General features: G+C 40.1%; 1 protein-coding gene across 1 annotated transcript in view; it reads left to right on the top strand.

The window, feature by feature from the left end:
• DNASE2 (deoxyribonuclease 2, lysosomal) overlaps positions 1–21,929 on the top strand; it is a 331,195-nt gene that overhangs the window by 69,953 nt on the left and 239,313 nt on the right. The window contains exon 2 of the mRNA XM_044084650.1: positions 14,438–14,559. Within this exon, the coding sequence (XP_043940585.1) occupies positions 14,438–14,559 (122 nt within the window). The remainder of the gene's footprint in view (positions 1–14,437; positions 14,560–21,929) is intronic.

Below are 21,929 nucleotides of genomic sequence, written 5' to 3'. Positions count from 1 at the left end.
GTTCTCTGGTGTTATTATCAAAAACAGTGTCTTAGCAGCAATTTACTTTAAACTTTGTCAACCACTGTAAATAATTCAAGCCACTTCTCAAATATATCTCTTTCATTTATTTTTACCACTACCATAATTTTAAACTCCACTTTTCATTTTACCTCAGTCAGTATCTAATTTCTGAAGAAAGTTCTAGCTTCCGTAATAACTGTCCAATAATTTCTACTACCCTTTCCTTACATTCCCTTAGGATGAATATAATGCTGAAGTACATAACATATTTGAAAACACTAAACAATGAACAAGATAAAATAAGTGAAGATGAGACAAGAAAACGTGTCTATAGGGAATAACGTGAGGAAGAAGTGCATAAGCGTGCAAAAACGAAAAAGGGTAATTTGAAAATCATTTTTTTAAATGTGAATAACATACTTTAATGAGCACCTTAACCATTATGCCAACGTCCCACTCATGTAGCAGATATTGGTACTACACATGTATTTAAATTTATGGCATTAGAATTAGTACTTGTGAGCAAAATAGGTGGTGATATATGAATAAGGACAGAACAGGAGGAATGTAGGTAGCTTGTGTTTATAAGGGCTGATTCTTTTCCATGACTAAATGATGCAGTTAATTTGAAGCTAATATTGAAATGGAGACAGATCATTTGAGTTCATTCATATGTTTACTACTGTTCTTTAGAATTTTCATTACTGTATAATTGAACATTGTTTTAATTTATTTTTAACTTTAAATGTTTTAAACAAATCCTAGGACCAGTGACATTTGACTCTACAGTCGTGTGGTCGATTGTTCATTATTTAAAATGAGTTGTACATGTACTGTTTTATAAACTTGAAGGAACAACATTGCGACAGCTTGTGGAGCTTGTTTTTTCAGTGGAACTTACCTCTGTCGTGACTTGAGTTCATCCCTTGTTTTTTATATTTTCGATCTGTTGAACTTGGTTCCATCTAAGGCTTTGTTTTTTGTCTTCACTCACCATTAGCAGTACAGGGGGCAACCCTGGGGTAAATTTTCTGTTTCACATCCATAGATCCAAGTTTTGCTTGTATATGGACAAGACGATCTTTGTTTTAGGTGGATTGGGGAGTCTGTTCCAGAACAGCTGTACCCTTTGCGAGATATACCTGTCCCTTCAAATGGTTCTGTTGATCTTGCAGAAGAGGTTTAGATCCGTAAACTGCTGAGTATTTTTGATGCCATTTGACTTGCTGATGTGCAGTAATTCTATCAGTGCTGGGTCAATGGATGCCTTGTATGCCAGACACAAGTCATCTCTTGGCAGTCCGTAGGATACAGAGTACAGTGAGATGGCTTTGAGTCAGTCCATGTTGGACATGTTGTTTAGGCCTTGTATCCTTTTAGTAAGGTATCTCTGTGGGTGTTCCAGTTGTTACATGTATCTGGACAGATAGAAGTAATGTTAGTTTTTGAAGTAGCATTTTACTTTTTGTCAGGATCTAAGGTGAATCCATTTTGAAGAGTGTTGTATATTGTGATTTTGAGCAAGTTAATTTGGCACTGAAACATCATCCTTTTTTGTTGTGGGTGGGTGTGTGTGTGTGGGTGTGTGTGTGTGTGTGTGTGTGTGTGTGTGTGTGTGTGTGTGTGTGTGTGTGTGTGTGTGTGTGTGTGTGTGTGTGTGTGTGTGTGTGTGTGTGTGTGTGTGTGTGTGTGTGTGTGTGGGTGTATGTGTGTGTGGGTTTGGGTGTTTGTGTGTGGGTGTGTGGGTTTGGGTGTTTGTGTGTAGATATACCGTGGCATTCATCAATGCCTACACTAAGTGTACACCATTCTGAAGGAGTAGACAACACAAGCATAACTACACCTTCTTCCTCCTATTTTTAATTTTCCTACTGATTTTCTTGCAACCTAAAATATCGAGGGGAATTCAGAAAAATTACTACAAAGTGTAGACTATATATACATTTAGAGCTGAGTGACTAAAAAGCACAAAAAATGTGACCGGTATATTCATGGGTACAGATCCTGTACACTTAGTGTAGGCATTAATGAATCTGGTCCTTAGGGTCATGTGTAAGAGGTTTAGCATACAGGAAAATTGTATTGGTAAAATATTGTTTATGAAATATAGATGTTTATGGGAACTGGAAAAAAAGAGTAAGAGGGACATGAAGGGGAATGAAAATATATTTTGAATTTATTAAAAGATGGAAACTTGGGTAGTGGGATTAAGTTCAGACAAGAGAATTAAGGTATAAGAAGGCTATGGAAAATTTTTATGATCTAAAACATGTGAATTTACAAAGAACAGTTAAAAATAGGAAAGGTTTAAAAATTAACTTGAGGTGAAAGATTTTATGCAGAAGTTATCTATTCAAACAATGTTACCAGTTAAGACTGAATTAAAATACAAGAGAAAAGATAAGATGTTTAATTTGTGTGAGGTTCGTGAAACTATGGAACACTTGTTTATGGATAGTTCAAGGACAAGACAAATCTGTAATATGTCTGAGAGTATTTGGTAGAGTAAGTTTAGCAAAGTTAAATATGGCTATGGTATTAAATAGGTTATATGATAGTTATAGTATGGGAGAATTGATAATTTTTGTTAGCTGCATGTTGGCATGTTATGGATATTCGTGGAATACGAGGTTTCGGGAATCGTTCCTTAATAAGATGAAAAAAAATGGTTATGGAACAAAGGTTGGGATGGCTACATTAATAATATTTATATTAAGAAATAGTAGGATGCAATGTTTATAATGTATTAGAAAGTATGTGTACATACATAAAGTCACTATGTTTTTCAGTAGGTGCTGTGGGATCTTTTATATTTGCCTCGGCTACCACCAACTCAAGCAGATGGGATATCAGTTTAGTGTCTCATCTGAAGGATGACACACTCAGGAGTATAGCACCCCAATCATGGTCCACTGCAGTGTCAGCAGTCCATCTACTTCATGTGGTAATAGAACCCATAGCCTTCTGTGCCATAGGCAAGTGTGCTACCTGCTGCAAAACTGAACCTACTAAAATATGTTGTCTTAGAAAGTAATTCTTTTCAGCCATTTTAGATTTTTACCACCTTGGAATACGTTATTTAAAGTAAGAGAAAATGGTTTCTTCCCAGTAAATGTAAGGAGATTTGTTCTCCAACAGAAATGCTAGTCAGTCAGATGTACCATACCTCAAATAAGAACCTATGACATCGTTAGTGAAATACGCATAGCTCTTTTGGTACTGTTGGGATGTAAATACAAGTAAAATATTAATGGTCTGTATCCAAAATGTGTGTACATGACAAGAATTAGCGCAAACATGCTTTCACTTCAGGCTACAGGTGTACTGTGTCACTTCAAGCACCAGTGATCCATTAATGGTATCATGGATATAAGACATGACCATATACCAGCCTTCAGTTCTGACAAGCTTATAGATATATATAGTTTATTGACATTTGTGGCATGGTGGTAAAGCTGAACAGTACAGAAAGGTAATCATGCAGGCCTCTGTTTTGTATGTTCTAGGCCTTGATTTCCCAAAATAATCCAGTTAGCCTTTTCGCATGTATGAAAAGGTGTTTGTGCATCAGTTAATGGGTGGTTGTAATTTAGGGGGAGAGCTGTCATACTAATGACAGTGAAAATTGACAGGAACCTGTGATTTTATATTTGATCCCCTATAAGTGTTCAAGCACATCCCCAAACAGTATGAAGTAGGAATAGAAAAATGAATGAATTTAAAGATGAGGAGAAGGGTGGATGGATGGTGGCACTAAGATGTTTCTTTATAGGTGTTACTAGTGGAAAACAGACTTGACGTGCCACTTTACAGACATTTGGAGCACAGTAGTTACATTGGAGGTAAAACTTGCCATTGAGAAGTACAACCATAATGAGGTCTTCTTCAACATCAAAAAATGAAAGGGAAACCAGCAAAAATGTGCTACAAAAAAGGCTGTCACCTTGAAAGCACCAGTAAATGAAATGAGCTTACAGATTTTGTGATTTCGAGAAAATTTCATTTCAGAAAGTGGAGATCCCCATCCACTGTCCCTTCTTGCAATGCAATCTCACCTAAAATTACATCTGAAGTGGTAACTTCTGCCCTTAGTGAGGCCAGAAAATGTCCGCTCCATGGGAAAAGATAAGATACCAGGAAGGCTAATTTGTGCAGTCAAGACTAGAATAATTATACCCCTTTATGCATATTCTTCATAGACTTTAAAAACTGGCTGTGGCCCTGATAGTGGGCCGCAGGCCATTTGGATCTCATTCTGCAATGGAGGCTCTTCAACAGACCCCTCTAATTATGGACCAATCAGCCTCATGAGTATACTGTTCACAATAATTGAGAGAATCATCATGGAACTTATTCAGATACACCAGAAACCTCCATGTCCATGATATGACCCAGTATGTTTTTGTCTAAAGTATTATCTTCTATGTTTACTAAAAAAAAAGTTGTGGCGATCATCAGGAATGAAGGTTTATCTGTTCATGCAGCTTATTATGATTTGGCTAAAACATTCAGCACTATACACCTGATGCAATCATACATGAGCTTAACAAAATGAAAATAAACAGATGACGACACAAGCTTATGCAACTGGTAAGAATAGAACTTCTGTCTCCAACATCCTGTGGAGTCCCTCAAGGCTATGTCCCAGGACCACTCCTTTTCTGCATCTTTTTCTCGGATGTCAAAGCTGACTCCAGTCTCTAGTGCACAAAAAATGTAAATGTGTGAGTCTTTTACTTAAGCAAGTTGGTATCACCTCTCCAAACAGCACAACATTAGGTACAGAATGCTGTGTACACATGACCATTCCTTCAATTTAAAAAAAAATGCAGCATTCTGACATTTGGCACACCCTCCGAGTAATCTTATACCATATTGACAGGCAATGGCTAGAAGCTGTATAAAACTCCTTGGAATCTTTATAGATCATGACCTTTCATTTGACACTCAATCCTTATAGATCATGACCTATACCTTGACACCTGTATAGTCGCCATGATCCTTCATATTATACCCATATAGCCGCTACCATCTACAAAGCATGTAGAGTTCTCCTCATGATTCTCTGTTGGGTTTTCAGCTGCGCCAGGCAAATTGTTTGCTTTATACAGCTCTTATCAAGTCGGTCATAAAACGTGCACCCTTTTTCGAAACCCAATGGCATGCCATCTGGTGCAATTGAAGAAGGTGCAGAGATTCTTCTCAAAGAGAAGCAAACAGCTTTAAGGTTTCTCATATAGCAAAAGACTACAGCAACTCTCTCCCTTATTTGTATATTATTATCTCCTTAGAAGAAGTCTATGCCCACTTATACAGCCTTAAAAGATTCCCTAATGTTTGAAACTCTTTGCTTAGAATAACTCCCTTGTGACCTGAGCAGAAGGATACTTGGCCTCAATAAAAATGAATATCAACTGTACAGTGAAATTTTGATAGCTTTATATCTCACAAACTTCCACACTTATGGAATAAACTTCTCCATTCAATTAAATCAATTCATACCTTCATGAAAAAAAATTAGATGATTGTGTGGGCCACTTACAAGTTCTACGTACTATCCAGAGCATTAATCTCCTCAATGGTCAATAGACCTTGAGCTTGTTTACTATACCTATTGACCTATGAACTATAGACTTTCAGAAATATCTCCGTCTTATTGTAGTCCAGTGTAGGTAACTCCGTTTCATGGGATAATTCTACTTTTTCACTAGTCTTCCAGAAAAAGAAATGTGCTCACATAGCTTTTGTTAACTTACCCCTAGCCAATATGGGAATGCTGTTTCCTTTATTTACTTACCCAGAGTACAAAGCTCCATTATTAAAAGAGAAAATCCTCATTTGACTCACAGAAGTCCCCACTCTCTGTATAGAAAACACTGGCCAAACATTTACTCAAAAGACCTTAAAGCAAGAATAAAGTCCCATATTTGTCAGCTGAGTTATTCTTTTAACTACAAATTCTGGAAGCATAAAAACACCGCAAGTCAGTTCTCTGCTTAAACATATATTGTTAATTATCGATCTTTCATTTTATTAAACAGTGCTGTTTTTAGGGGAAGCGAGTAGGTTTTGGGGAAGAGAATGGGGGGGATCCCTATTTAGTCATCATTCCCTATTCTGTTTTTTCTTTTGATTTTGTTGTAGGAAGCTCAGAATAATAATTCTTCTGTGTGACTGACTCTCACAGAGAACAGAAAACCATGCAAAGGAATCTTTACTAGTCCTACAGTAAATATCATAGTTATAACTCTACCATTTAGTGTAGTTAACCTTAACTCAGAGTTATTGTCACTGTAAATGTTAAACAGTTGAGATGTTATGGGAAACCTATTGTTTATCACTGGTCAGTTAATTGACACTCAAAACTTCATCACTGGAAGATTGCCATTGTCTTGTAGTGGCAGTTAAAGTTGGAGAAGAGAGATAAGTCAGTTCTGCATTTTTATAGTTTTCCATCTTCTCCCAGTTTCTGTAATCTGAGGTGGTGTATGTTTATGTATGTATGTATATATATATATATATATATATATATATATATATATATATATATATATATATATATATATATATATATATATATATATATATATATATATATATATGTATATATATATATTCAGGGGAATAGAGGCTTGTCCCCCTGTTGGAGGGGGGGGGGACCTGGAAGTGCTGCTGTTGTAAGTAGCAACTTCCCAAGGTTTTACATGTTTTGGGGTTGAATAATCATGAGGTTATTGAAATGAGACACGATTACTCATAGTAAACCTGGTATTGCATATAGTACTCTGCTGATTCTAACATTGCATGTACCTAACTGTCTGATCACTCATCTCTATTAGACTACCTAACCTCAAGCCTATCCTTACTGCACTGCTGTCTTAGACACTTTAATGTGCGACTATTATTTTATGTATTTTATTGTAAAGATTATGGATCTTCTGTTTTTCTCTCTCTCTCTGTTCGCTCATGTGCCAGTCAGCACATCAGTCAATGAGCACTCTCCAGCACTCATTGTTTCTGTAGTGGTTACAGTTTTTACAGAGTCTGGTTGTTAGCCCTGGCATACAATCCTCCTCCCATTTTCGCACATGTGGTCAGGCATACCAGACACATGCACACTCATACTTATGGCCAATTTAGTGTGTCTAGTCCAGCTACTGCATGTCTTCTGAATGTGGGAGGAAACTGGAGCACCCTGACAAAACCCACATGAACACAGGGAGGACATGCAGTCTCTGCACAGTAGCCACTCCAGCCAAGAATCAAACCAGAGAACCTCTTGCTGTGAGGTGACAACGCTAACTGCTGCACCACTGTGCTGCCCTATTATGGATCTTAGTGTGTCCATATTGTTTGTTCTTTTATGTATGTAATCAGTGTAACTGTTTTGCACCTTAATCTGTACCGTGAGCTTTTCTTACCAAGCCTGCACTGAAAAAGGGCTTCATGAGCCCAGCTGGACAAAACTGCCAACAAAATTGTATGTATGTAATTTGTGGTTTGTACAGAAAGTTACAAAAGTCGTGGCTGAGTGTAACTAAGCAAGACAAGTATTTGGGATAGACTATAGGATTGGTGACAAAAAGGAAAAACAATTAGAGGGAAGAGAATGTCGATGGCTTAGCCTGTGTACTTCATATCTGCTGTACTTCTTCCACACAATTGCACAAAAGGTTCTGGTGTTGTTGCTTGTCATTTTTGTATCCGATATTGCAACTGGAATCTAGAACAAGATTAACTGCTCCAGGTTTGGTGCAGTGATCTTGGGTGGAAGAGACCACTCTCCAACTGCACTTCATACATCTTACTATGTACACACGCACAGAGGGGCATTCATGTACCCATGTGTAGACAAGTATACACGCACGCACACACACACACACACACACACATATACACACACTCACACACTAGCACTGATGTACCCATATGTAGACAAGTACACACACACACAGGCACACAGACACAGAAACACACACACACACACACATAGAGGAGCACTGATGTACCCATATGTAGACAAGTACACACACACACACACACACACACACACACACACACACACACACACACACACACACACACACACACAGAGGAGCACTCATGTACCCATGTGTAGACAAGTGGGCACACACACAGGTGCGCATACACACACACATGAGCACTCATGTACCTATGTGTAGACAAGTGCACATACACACACGGCTATATGTTCTAACTGAGAGGAATCGGTGAATTTATATGATGGAAGGAGTTTCCCTAAGGAATGATGGAGAAGAATGAGGATGAGCTGGAGTAATCTTCTTTGTGTCGAATCATACAGTGCGATATTCAATGATAATGGTGAAGGCTATGGGGAGAGGATGTGAGAGATGCTTAGGTTAGCTCCCATTTAAGAGGATTCTTTTAAGGACATCCACATCTTTAGTATTTTGTCCCCTTATGGCAATAATACAGGGAAGATTATGAAGTTGGAAGCATACAAATAATTACTAAAACTATCTGTAGGGTAGAGCAATGCTGGGATATGAGAAAAGACTTCACATGGAGTATATGCATAAAACAGCAAAATAGTTGGTGATTTGAGTGGGACACAGCATCGGCAGACGAGTAAGTTATTAGAGTGAAACCGAGCAGAAAGAACAAAAGGATAAAAGTCTTGGCAGCAAGAACAGGAACAATTCAAGTCTACATAATGAAATCTGGCTTCACAGAAACAATATGGTATCTGGAAGACATTGTCAGAGATGATTCATAGAGTGTAAGCTACAGAGTTTGATTTCTAACATACTAATATCCTTGGGATTATGTTCCATTATGTATAAGTATTGGGTATTTTGTAACAATGTACATTTAAATTGTGATTTTGTATGGCTTTGTTTCAAGCTAAGGTTTTAGTGTTAAGTAACTGATTGGTTCTTAATGAGCATGTGATTATGAAGAGGGTTATTTAAACAGTATCTTTTAACCTGCTTTGATATGTTATTCTAAAGAAGTCTGTAGATATATACTGACAAAAGTGCTTAATCGTGGTGTAATAAAAGTTATTCTTGTGTGACATCTGTTTGTGGCAATTTCTTTATCTAGTTCTCATCTTTTTCTTGTATATAGCAATGCCCTGTGCCACTACAGTCCTTACAAGTCCTAGCAGAGCATTGTCTGTGTAGTCCATGGCCTGACTAAGGCATTAGCACTGCTGGATGATGTCCTAATGTAAACCACCCAACATATCAGCCATCCCCATCTTGGTATGGGAAGCAACTGACTGTACCTGGAGAGCAGTTTTGCATATAGCAAGAGCTGCTTATGACATATTACAATGCTGTGACATCATGCTAGGCTACTGTATGGTGGGTGTATCCACTGTATACAGTGTTAGTAAGGGGGAAGCACCCACTAACGGGGATGATGAGTGCTTATCTTGTGCAGTCTGTAGGTGTTTTGTAGGTGTGATAGTACTGTCACCCTGAACAATGGGTGGAGGACCACACAAGAGATACACAGATGGTGTCCTTGTGTCACATAACTGTGACTCTGTCTGTGTCTTGGCATCATCAGCATCAGACCTTGCGTAGATGCAGAACTCAGCCTGTGGTCCTGTCCCTGTAGGACATTAAAATCCTGCAAGAGGATCTTTTTCCAAACAAAAAGCTGGGCTCAAAATCATGGACTAATTAAGACTAAATGCCAAGAGCTGTACAATCTCCTTTGGCAACCATGATTTCCTGTGTAAATATTACATTGACGGAACAACCCTGAAAGTTGATCCCATAGTAATGGATTTGGGAACCTGTGTTAATGAAGAACTATCCATTGATATCTACTATCATGAGGAAGTCTTTTTTTCATTGCACAGCTTATATCTAAAGGTATGCTGTCCAGATTCAGGGATGTAATCGCGGATGTAATCATTCCACTATACTCTTTCATCCACTAAGTAACCACTGCAGTGACCATAAACATTAAGGGCCTAAAATCACAAAACTATGCAGACCATTTCAAAGGCTTGTCCCTCTTTTTGATATTACATAGGCTACTAAAAGATTACCTCTGCTTCAAGTATAGAGTCTCAGCAGACCCTGTCCTGTCAGATGTGTTATATATTTTTAAATCTAGTGGTAGCATGAACACCTACTGCAGAGGTCTGTGATGCCTGTGCCCTGGCCCAGCAATCAAGGAGCCTCAATCCTTACCACTAACACCAGAGAGGGCATCTCGTATATGAAGAAAGGATAACCAATATACACACAGTAAAGTGTAAGTTCCCTTAAGAGTACAAAAATGTCAGTCAGTCTGGGGCTGGTCGCTCCCTTGATCTCCAGTTCCCCAATAAGACTCTTCACTGACACAGCTATATGGTCCAGATCTCAGCCAGCTGGGCAGCTAAAACCTCCAGCACCTTCTCTGTCCAACCAGTACTTTGTGTCCTTGCTCAAGTAGCTGACACACACACACTTTGAGATAAGAGTTTATACAACCACACTGACACTCCTGGGAAAGGCTGGCATAGGTTCTCCAACTGTGCCCCTATTACCCAGACTATAAGGTCGTACCGCCTGCCACCACCCAGCTACTATTTATCAGTTACTCAAAGGCTCTTAAAAGGGTATCCAATTATTCCTGTGCATTATTGTTATTCAATTGGTAGTATAACTAAACAGTCAAGGCTTACTAGAGTGACTTGGTACAGTAATCACTATAAATATGCAGTGTACTCTAGAGCTTAAATTATCTCTACACAAAACAGCCACAGATGAAAGGTTTTAAAATCTTTAATAGTAAATAATAAAAACACAAGACAATACTTCTTACTACACAGTGCTAGTCAAGAGTTCAGAGATCACAGAGAAATACTTAAAATAATTCAGTAGTACAGTTCTGACATCACAGGAAAACACTTAGTCTAATATTTCTAGTTCCTAGCTATTTCCAAAAGAAAACACATGTCTGAGAACTTGCATATGAAAACAGGCAGAGTGCTGATTAGTTGGATGGTCAAGACAAAAATGCTTAATAATCTCTGGTTCTCTCTGTTTAAATTGAATTTGCAGTTCTGATTCACATTACATCATTCTTCACACTTCCCTGGGTTCCCAGGCTAACAGAGGTACATTTACATTCTTAACATCTCCTTTTGTTATCTTGCAGCTGGTCAGGACGCAGAGCAGTAAAAATACATTTGCACGTTTAAATCTAGCAATTTAACTCTTGGTTAAAACAATAGAAATAATTTCTTCATCTAGACCCTTTGGCGCCACTGTCTACATCAAAAGGTCACCACATGCTTTACTTTGGTCAGTAGGGTGCATTGTTGTCACATATTTTCCCAGTTCCACAAGTAACACCATTTCTTTACATTTAAGACAATAAGCCTGTAGTTTACATTCATATTTACAAATGACAGAATTATCTGCAAAATTCTATCTGGCTAGGCAGGCAGCCTTCATCTATCTTTACCCACTATTCACAAGGTCTTAATACCTTTGCAAGATAAGTAGAGTATATTGGAGGATAGGCATGTATCACATATGATACATCCTCTGTGGAACTGTCTTCCACTCCACATGAAATACTTCTCTTTCTCAGCTCAAATGTAATTTGGATGAATGTAAGGGGAAACTACAAACTCACCCCAGTTTAGCATCCATGTCCCTCATAGATAGGGACAACAGGTAAGTATCCGAACATGTCCTTGTTCTGCCCATCTCTGGGTTATTCCTGTGCAAAATGTAAGGGCTAAAACCTACAATGGGGATGTAAGGCTAGACTTCTTTTTATTTATTTAACATTTGTTAATCAGGAAAGTCCGACTTGGAACAAAGCCAATTTTAAGTGGAGGCCCAGGGAGAAACGCTCCAGATGCATGTCTTTGTAAGGTTGGAGGAAACTGGAGTGCCCGGAGAAAACCCACACGACTGCAGGGAGGACATACAGACTCCACACAGAAGGCACTTCAGCCAAGAATTGAACCAGAGAACCTCTTGCTGTGAGGTGACAATGCTACCACTGCACCATTCTTAAGATCCAAATAGCTCAATAGCATAGTAAGTACCTGCAAACCTCTGAAGCTATCTACCTGTACAAGTGTCACTGTAGCAGCGGTCTAGCTTGTGAAGAGAGTAAATATGAATACCTGTGATGCATATGAGGCTCTAAGTTATGCATGCAAACAGTCATACAGAATATGCAGCTACAAAGTAGATGCTTATCTCCTGTACTATTCCAGTGTGCTTGCACACCTTCTGTACCTTTGAGAAATGCCTTGACTGGGATATGTGGCCTGCTATTTGTTTTATGTGCACATTCGTTATGATTACTAAACCACTGAATCTCCCTCTGAAATGTGTCAGGACTAGCTTTTTCCTGGTACCCGTGTTCAGTTTTTCAGGTATGATACCTGTGTCTTTCTCATCTCAATGTAGGGACACTAGGAACTCATCCTCATCTGTTAGGCTTGCAGTGGGAGGTCATACACAAACCACCCTGCTGCATTGCTGCATGCCTTCTTGTAGGCCCACCTGATAAATTTGGCAACACACTTATGCCACTGCTGTGTTGTGTACCTTTCCCCACCAACAACAAAAATGTTTGTGAACCAGTGTCTCCCAGACTTGGCCTTGCTGTGACTGGTGATCTCCACATGTCTCAAACAGAAGGTACTCAAGGGTCTTGAGGGCCCGTACCTTAACGGATGCTGTCAAATTTCTGCCATCTGCTACTTCTTGAGAACATGATGACACCTAGGGGAAATGAGAGAAATAGCTCAAGGCTGGTGACTGCTGGGAACAGTAGACTAGCAATCACCAGCAGTGGGTCACCATAAGTATACTGAACAGTACAAGTTGTACAGGGATAGGGATACAATAGGTGCCACTGGTATACTGTGCTAAGGATAGCTGGGTGCACCAAGGGTACCCCAGGTCAGTAATAGGGACTGACATAAGCATTTATACTGCAGGGGTGGCTACCACATAGAGACCCGCAAAGGGGTTTATCAAAGCTGAGTGGTGGTGGGTAGAAGGTATGTGTGTGGGTCACAGATGACAGTGGGCTGTTGGGCTATGATGTAGGGCCACACAGGGTAGTGTAGGGATACACAGTTTTGATAGTGGGTTGACTTCCTGTAGCTACAGTGTAGATGTAGGGTTAAATTTATTACCTGTAAGTTAATGCGGATAACAGTATTTCAAATTACTCTGTGTATCTTCTCATGACTGTGTCTTCTTTAGATTATGCTAATCTGCTGACAGAAACTTGCTTCAGGAGTTATGTTCTAATACTGGACTACGGTAGACGTTTAGATGTCAGAATTATGATAATGCAGACGGTTTACCTTTCCATGTTTTTATATTGTATTTATTTATTTACTTGGACTTTTTTCAATGTTGACAAGGAAAGGAAGAGTAAAACTGTTCCAGATTTCATAATTCATCATATTAATACTGTACCACATACCGCTAAAATGAAACTAAACTGAACTTTTAGCTATTTCATATGTAGTGCAGGACTAAACAGAATCTGGGTAAGTATTTCAGCTTCATATTAATCACCCTTGATTTGTACCAGAAGGTAAAGGCGTAGGATTTTGCATATCGGTTCCCCCAAGGTGGGGATTTGGCAGTATTTAATAAACAAATACATTTATATTTTCTGTATAAATGTTTCTAAGGCTGAAATAAATTATACGATGGATGTATTTACAGAATGCACTGCTTTCTGAGTATAACCTGTGCTTACAAATACAGAACGAAAGCTGGATGGCAGTAAGAGAGCCTGTGAGATTAGTTATACAGAGAGGAGAGGGAGTAGATTAGAGTTTGGCAGTTTCTTACACTGTAATTTCTAAATAAAGGTGCAGGTGAGGAGACTGGATTTGTGATGAATATGGAGGAAGACTACACATCCGAGTGTTCTGATTTGGAAAATTAAACATAAATATTCAGACCTTGTGTGCTAAAATCTGTAGCTTGTGAGTGCTAGTTGTGGGTTTATGGAGGTAAGTGCTGAGGAGTGAATAGGTGATTCCTTTGGTCATTTGGTGCAGGAAGATGAACCCCTGAATAATTCCCTGATGATAAGTTAGTGATCACCTGACAGGGTAGGAGGTGATAGTCTCATTGCTGCAGTGACAGCATGAGCAGCCACGTAGCACGTGGAATTTATGATTAGTGACATCTTGACTTTTCCTGCCTACATCTATTGTACAAGCTTAGAAATTAAATTGTAATTAAGCAGCGGTGCATTTCAAATAGATTAGGACATCAGGACATTTCCAGAAATGAGTGCAATGCACGACCAACTAGGATATGTGAGAATATAAATGATTTAATAAGCGAGTCTAATTTTGTCTGGTTTTTTCATATAGGCTTTTGCCTAATGTACTTACTGGGTTAGGAAATATAATACAGTAACATTTACTGTTTTTTGTTTTCAGTATTGTATATCTGTCGCTCCTGTTCAGCTGACCATGTTGTTCCTGGTTATTCTCACCACTTTCCTTTGTTCCACGTATGCTGATATTTCTTGCTACAATGATGACGGGCAGCCAGTTGACTGGTAGGTGTGATCGAATTGCATCAGTATGTATCTGCATATACTGAATAAATAGCAACATTGGCATGTACTTTATTTGTAAGAAGTAACAAGCACCTTCAAACAATATATTGGTATGACCAACAAACGAGGAAGCTCCTCAAATGGCTGCATTGAAGATGAGAAAAAAGAGAGTTCTGTCCTTGTGCAGGAAACCACTACTGAAATGCGGCACATGAGCTAGTACCTGCAGTTAAGGGGAAATCATATAGTTAAACCAGGGAAATTAGGGGCTAACCCTCAAAACAGAAGCTGCAGTATTTGAACATGTGCATCTAGTGTTGCATTACAGGCTTCTTCTCCCTTGCTCTGTAATTGCATGCCATGGAATTGGCATTCCTTTGAGAGTACCATGGAATTTCATGAGCTATGGTTTCTGTAGGCTCTCAACCTACTTATTTTTCTGTTCAGTGATCTTAAATTAGGTCTAGAATGTAGGCAGACTCTTGACAGTAATCAGTGCCGCTACTTCTGACACTGAAGTGGTCACAAATAATATGAATCTGTATGGGTATATATACATGTAGTTATCTGTCTGTGTTTATGTATTTGTATCCAGATTTGTGTTCATTGCTAGGGCACTTAAATGAGAACTGCTGTTTCTTGCATTGCAATGGCTAACAATGTATTTTTTTTCATCCTGGCTATCTTTGTCACTAGAAATGTATGTACATACTGACCACATCAGTATTATTTGGACTTTGTCCTGAGCTGTGACACTCTATATGCAACCTTCTGCTGTGGACCCATCTGTCATACCAAGCAGTGAACACAAAAAAGTCACATGTATTAAAAAAGTGGCAATACAAAGTAACCCAAAGCAAACCCCTACAAAAATAAAATAAAGACATAAAACTGCTATCTGTGGGGAAAAAAAACACACAACTAATGCAATTGAAAATGTATGTAAACAGTAAATAAAACATAACTTTTACTACTGATGGATAACATTTTTCTTCATTGAGTAAAAATATTAACACTAAACACCACAACATGACTGATGCAGCTTAAAGGAAAAAACATAAAAAATATTTAAACCTAGTTCTCATCTGCTTGAGTTGGTGGTAACTCATGTCGATCTAAAAGATCCATCCCATGTAACTTATCAAAAAGAGTAGGGAATTTCCTTAATAGCCTGCCCAACTTTCCCCATTAGTAGAAATACTTCATTGTGTCTCTGCTGAAAAGTGGCCACTAGGCTAGTGGGACTAACATGATCAACAAAGGATAAATAAAAAAATACATAACATTTAAGAATTCTAGCACATTGCATTAAAAATTAGCAAAAACCTACACCATCTTTTGTGAATATATGTTATTTTTGTTCTTATTTGTGTTTGAAAATAATATAACAATAAAGATTTATTATGGGAAAAAAAAAAAAATTACCTCTCTCACTCAAATGTTAAGCAACATATAAAAAAAATATCTATGATATTCAAAGAGAGCAGACCCACCCATCCCCATACTGGGAAATCAGCAGTGTTTCCAGTTGTTAAAAAGAGAGAGAGAGAAAGAGAGAGAGAGAGAAAAAAACTTGTTAGAAGACATGCTTCTAAATAAAACAGACTGTGAGCTCTGCCTCATTGGTTTGTGCCATCGAAGGCTTTAAGGTGGAATACCTAAAACATAAAAATGAACAAGCACAAGAATCTGTCTAGATGTTCATCGTGTTTCACTGTTGCAGTCATGACTGTAGAGTTCTCCCCTGCCGGCAGGCAGTCCTCGGTCGGCCAGAATCCCAAAGTCTGAGTCTGGCGTCGGCTGTTCAGCCACGCTCCCTGACGTCAGAATGCCAGGAGTACAAAGCTGACAGCCGACGCCATGTTCCCCAGTCTTTCTTGCCGTGCAGTGATAGCAGTTCGCAAGTGCCGGTCGGCTGACTCCTGACAATTTTTTCTGAACAAACTTCAGTCCGAAGACTTTCTTCTCCTACTCAAAGCTAAGTACCCGTTAGAAACTTTTTCTTGCTCCAGTCCGATGTCAGAAAAAGTTAATAATTGTATTTCATGTGGGAAGCAAATACCTCATAAGGATTTTCATTCTTACTGTATTCCTTGCTTAGGCCCTGACCACGACGTAGCTAGTTGTCGGTTTTGTGCTAGATTCAATCAACGTACAATTAAACGAAGGTATGATTTTGCATTTCATTACTTCGGTAGGCGTTTTAATTACAAAATGTCGTTGGATACGGTTCCGGCTACTGGAGTTCACAAACGACGCAAGGACAAAGACAGGCCTCCGAGGTCCAAATCAGACGATATTGTTCAAGCAGAGCCAGCTTCAGGTTCGGCCGTCGTCAGTGAGGTGCTTTTGCAGCCCCTGTCGTCGGCCATTTCGGAACCGATGGCCAAAACGGACTCCCACGAGGAGCCAACTAGGCCTTTGAATATTTCTGTTGCAGGACCTTCTGACAATGCTCCTTCAGATGGGTCCGGAGCCGCTGTGCAGGTACCGGTTTCCGAAGGGGTTTTCAGGCCTACTCCGCTTCTAATAAAGGCAAAGCCAAAGACAAAGGCAAAGACTCCTTCCAAATCAAAGACTGCAACACAGGCCTCTTCTGATCCGGCTCCCAAGTCACAGAAACAGTTACTTAAGATGACGGAGGACTTGCTTACTATGATTAGGGGTTCACATCCCCCTCCAGATAAAAGGCCAAGGCAGGAAGTTTATTATGACTTCTCTGATCAGGCTTCTGTTTCTTCAGTTTCTTCTTCTGACCAAGAATATTCTTTCCCTCCTTATGAGGATTCTGATGGTGAAGAATCCATTCCTTCAGCTTCTCCCCCTGAGGACTTCTCTTTTGGGGAAACTTTGCATGAAATGAGGGAACATTTCCACTGGGAAGGACAGGAGTATTCGGAATCTAAGAAAAGACTAAGGGATTTTCTTCTTCTTCCCCAACATATACCCCTGGCTATTCCTCCTATTTTGGATATTGTGGATGATGCTTTTTCGGAGGCTAACTTAACCCCTGACTCAACTCCTGTTAAGCCTGACAGATATTACAGGGTTCCTGATTCCCACCAGTTTTTATACAAGAACCCTTCTGCTGACCCTGAAACCATTTCTCAGGGTCCTAAGGGAGTTAAGGCCGCTTCTGCTAAAAACCCCATTACCACTGAGAAGGATTCCATATCTTTAGAAAGATGGGGCAAAAAAGTGTACACTTCTGCTACTTTATCTATTAGGGCTTTAAACTGTCAGTTTCATATGCTGAAATACAAGCAATTTCTCCTGTCTGTTTTAAAGCAAAAGCTAACTTCCATTTCCGCCTGTGCAGATAAGGAATTACATGACTTAATGCATGCCACTGAACAAGTTGGGAAGCATGGTTTACACTGTGGATTTGATGCCTTGGAGGCTTCTTGTAGGGCTGCTGCCTCGGGCACAGTAATTAGAAGGCATGCATGGTTAAAGGAACAAAATTTGCCAGATCAAGTAAAAGCTAAATTATTGGATGCTGCTGTTCAGCATAATGTTTTGTTTGGATCTAAAGCTGAAGAAGTGATAAAGAAGATGGAGGACAAGGCAAAATCCATGCAAACAGTTAAAGATTTCTTACAAGTACAGCCACCCAGATTTAGTAGGAATTGGCCTACTAAAAATTGGTCCTTTCCCAATTCAGACAGGCCTCCGAGGGGTAGATACAGACGATCCCGAGGAAGGCCTCAAACACAAGCCTCTTATAGACCAAGACAGTGGACTGCTTCCACCCCTAGGGGAGGAGAGGACAGGCCGCAAACTCATAGGAAACAGACTCAATGACTCCCTCTGTTGGGCTGCAGGAACTTCTTGCCTGGAAGCCCCTCTCGGAGGAAAACTTTCTCTTTTTCACCAAAATTGGATTTATATAACCCAAGACAAGTGGGTTCTGGATGTGGTTTCAAGAGGTTACAAATTCCATTTTCATACCCTACCAAGGCCAAGCGGATGGCCAGATCTTCCAAAACATCAATGGACAGAGGCCTTAAACCAGGTGGAAGCTCTCTTGGCTATGAAAGCCATAAAACTAGTTCCACTTTCAGAGATGGGACAAGGTTTTTACTCAAGGCTCTTTCTAGTCCCCAGGAAGCAAAATTCATGGAGACCCATTCTGGATCTGTCAGTCTTGAACACTTTTCTAGAGATACCAAAATTCAAGATGCTTACTCTACAGCAGCTACTTCCAATGCTGACCAAAAATGCATGGATGGTAACTTTAGATTTAAAGGAGGCATATTTACACATTCCCATCAGTCATGACCGCAGAAAATACCTCGGGTTCAAGGCCGGATCGAGGCACTTTTAATTCTCTGCGCTGCCCTTTGGATTGTCTACTGCACCCGGGGTCTTCACCAAATGCCTGGCTCCAGTAGTAGCTTATTGCAGACTCAAGGGAATTCAAATTTACCCTTATCTGAACGACTGTCTTATTCAGGCAGACAGTAAGGATGTCTTACTCCAGCATCTAAAGTTTGTTCAGAATCTTCTCAAGTTCCTGGGATTCACTGTAAACATAAAAAAGTCAAATTTGACACCCTTACAGCGGATAATTTTTCTGGGCGCTTCTCTAAACACAACAACCCAGATGGCATTTCTGACATACGAAAAACAGTTACAGCTGGCTTCAACTTTCAAAACCTTGGCAACTTTAACTCAGCTATCTGCAAGGAGATTCCTGCAGGCTTTGGGTTACATGGTCTCCTGCATCCTTCTCATACCATATGCAAGACTACATATGAGGAAAATACAGTGGTACCTAAAAAGTGTATGGTCTCAGCATTGCCACAGTTTAGACATACTGATCTCCGTCCTGCCTTGTCTTCAAAAGGAATTCCTTTGGTGGTCCAAGGCATGTACTCTAAACAAAGGAAAACCCTTCTGTCTGCCTCCTGCCACTCGGATACTAAACACAGATGCCTCAGATTTTGCATGGGGAGCCCATTTTCAGGGCATCTGTCTACAGGGCCTTTGGACAAAGGATCAAAAGCATCTGCATATCAATTTAAAGGAAATGTTAGCCGTTCAGAAAGCTCTGTTGGCCTTCAACTAGGACAACTACTGATACGGACAGACAACACCACAGTTATGTGGTACATAAACAAGCAAGGGGGAATCTCATTCCTACCCCCTTTGCAGACTAGCCATGGATCTGTGGAACACAGCTCTAGCTTGCCATCTGGACCTTCAAGCTCAGTTTCTACCAGGAAAGCAAAACTTCCTGGCAGACAGTCTGAGCAGAAACCTTTCGGACCCACACGAGTGAATGCTGGACACCAAAATATTCAAGATGATAACAGCAGTCTGGGGATGTCCTCAAATAGACCTCTTTGCATCCCACCTTAATCATCAACTACAGATTGTTTGCACCAGGACTTTCCACGAACAGGCTTGGAAAGTAGATGCACTATCATTCAGTTGTAGAAACCTCTTGGGGTATGCCTTTCTGCCTCTTCCTCTTCTTCCACGGGTATTATTAAAGATCAAACATGACAAGCCCAAGATGATAATCTTGCTGGCCCGAAATTGGCCTCGACAGTTTTGGTATCCAACTCTGAAAAACCTTTGTCTGGAGCCCCCTTGGGTTTTACCACAGACTCCGAACCTTCTGTCCTAACACCAGGGTCAGGTTCTACACTCCCATGTCAGAACTCTCAGCCTGGCGGCCTGGTTAATCCAGGGTCTTTGATTCATTCTCTCCTACCCAAGCAGGTTATGGATGTCATTTTAGAAGCCAGACGTCCTAGCACTAGAAAATCTTACGCAGGAAAATGGAAAAGATTTTGTTCCTAGATGCAGGCTCAGGATTCTGATCCTCTTCTTCCTAACATTCCTTTGATTTTACTTTACCTGACAGACCTCTTACATAAGGGTCTCTCTTTCTCTTCCATTAAGATACATGCCTCTGCTATTTCTTCTCATTATAATACAGACCCTCCAATCTTTTCCCACCAGCTCATGAGACAGTTTCTCAGAGGAGCTAAGAACTTAAGGCCCCTTAGATCTCCTCCCATTCCTGCTTGGGATCTCAACTATATTATTTTTCATCTAGACAGTGTGTCTTTAAGGACTAATCCTACTTTCGTGCCTAAGGTGGTTTCCAAACTGGCTTTAAATCAAACTATTCACTTGCCAACTTTTTTCCCCACTCCTCAAATTGAAGGGGAAAGGATCTTACATTCCTTGGATGTACACAGACAACTACGCTTTTACCTGGACAGAACCAAGGACATCAGGAAATCAGAGCAATTGTTTGTTTCTTATGCTTCAAGTTCCCAAGGTAAAGCCATTTCAAAACAAACCATTTCTAAATGGATTGCTCATGGAATCGGATTTTGCTATTCACACCATGGAAAGCAAATCCCAGGGAGTATAGGGACTCATTCCACCAGAGCTGCTGCCACTTCCGCTGCCTTCCTCAGGGGAGTTCCTACCAAAGACATTTTGGAAGCTGCAACTTGGAGTTCAGTGCATACCTTTTCAAAGCACTACAATCTACCTCTCTACTCTAAGTCTAGGGCAGGCTTTGCTTCTGCAGTCTTGCAGGGCCTTTTAGCCGCCCCTTCTTCTTTATGACCATCTCCCTTTCATTCTGCTTTGGGATTCTACCCTACAGTCATGACTGCAACAGTGAAACACGATGAACATAGTACAGTTGTTTACACTTACCATAAATGTAGATGTTCGAGTGTCTTCACTGTTGCAGTCTGGGTTTCCCTCCCTCCTGTCCCCTCTTATTTTTACTTTTGTGTGGTTCCTTTTTTCACCCTTCTTCTGAGGTGTATTTGCAAAGGGTATGGGACCTTATTCATTTTGGGACTCCTGACATCTGGGGCAAGAAAAACTGGAGAACATGGCGTCGGCTGTCAGCTTTGTACTCCTGGCGCTCTGACGTCGGGGAGTGTGGCTGAACAGCCGACGCCGGACCCAGACTTTGGGATTCTGGCCGACCGAGGACTGCCTGCCGGCAGGGGAGAACCCTACAGTCATGACTGCAACAGTGAAGACACTCGAACATCTACATTTATGGTAAGTGTACACAACTGTACTTTCCAACCTCAGCAGCAGAAAGTAGAGCTGTTCAGAGTCAACTTACTATGAATTGGAAAGGTCTATATTGTAAATGTTTATTTGGTAAGGAGACTTAGTTTCATAGGTGACATTTTTATAACAAGTATTCTGTTGCTTATATATATTATTCAGAATGGAGATTACATGTTTATGCCACCTAATTATTGTTTTAATCTTCCTTTTTCCATATACACTTTAGGGGCTACAGAAAAGGACCTTACACCCAACCCCAGGAAGTGTTCTGTCCACCAAGAACCATGCCATAACCTCCAAGAACCTGC

This window comes from Protopterus annectens, chromosome 9.part0, assembly GCF_019279795.1.
Source record: "Protopterus annectens isolate FY-2018-M chromosome 9.part0, PAN1.0, whole genome shotgun sequence".
Lineage (NCBI taxonomy): Eukaryota > Metazoa > Chordata > Ceratodontiformes > Protopteridae > Protopterus > Protopterus annectens.
Note: the sequence above shows the minus strand (reverse complement) of the source record. Positions and strands in the feature narration are given on the sequence as shown.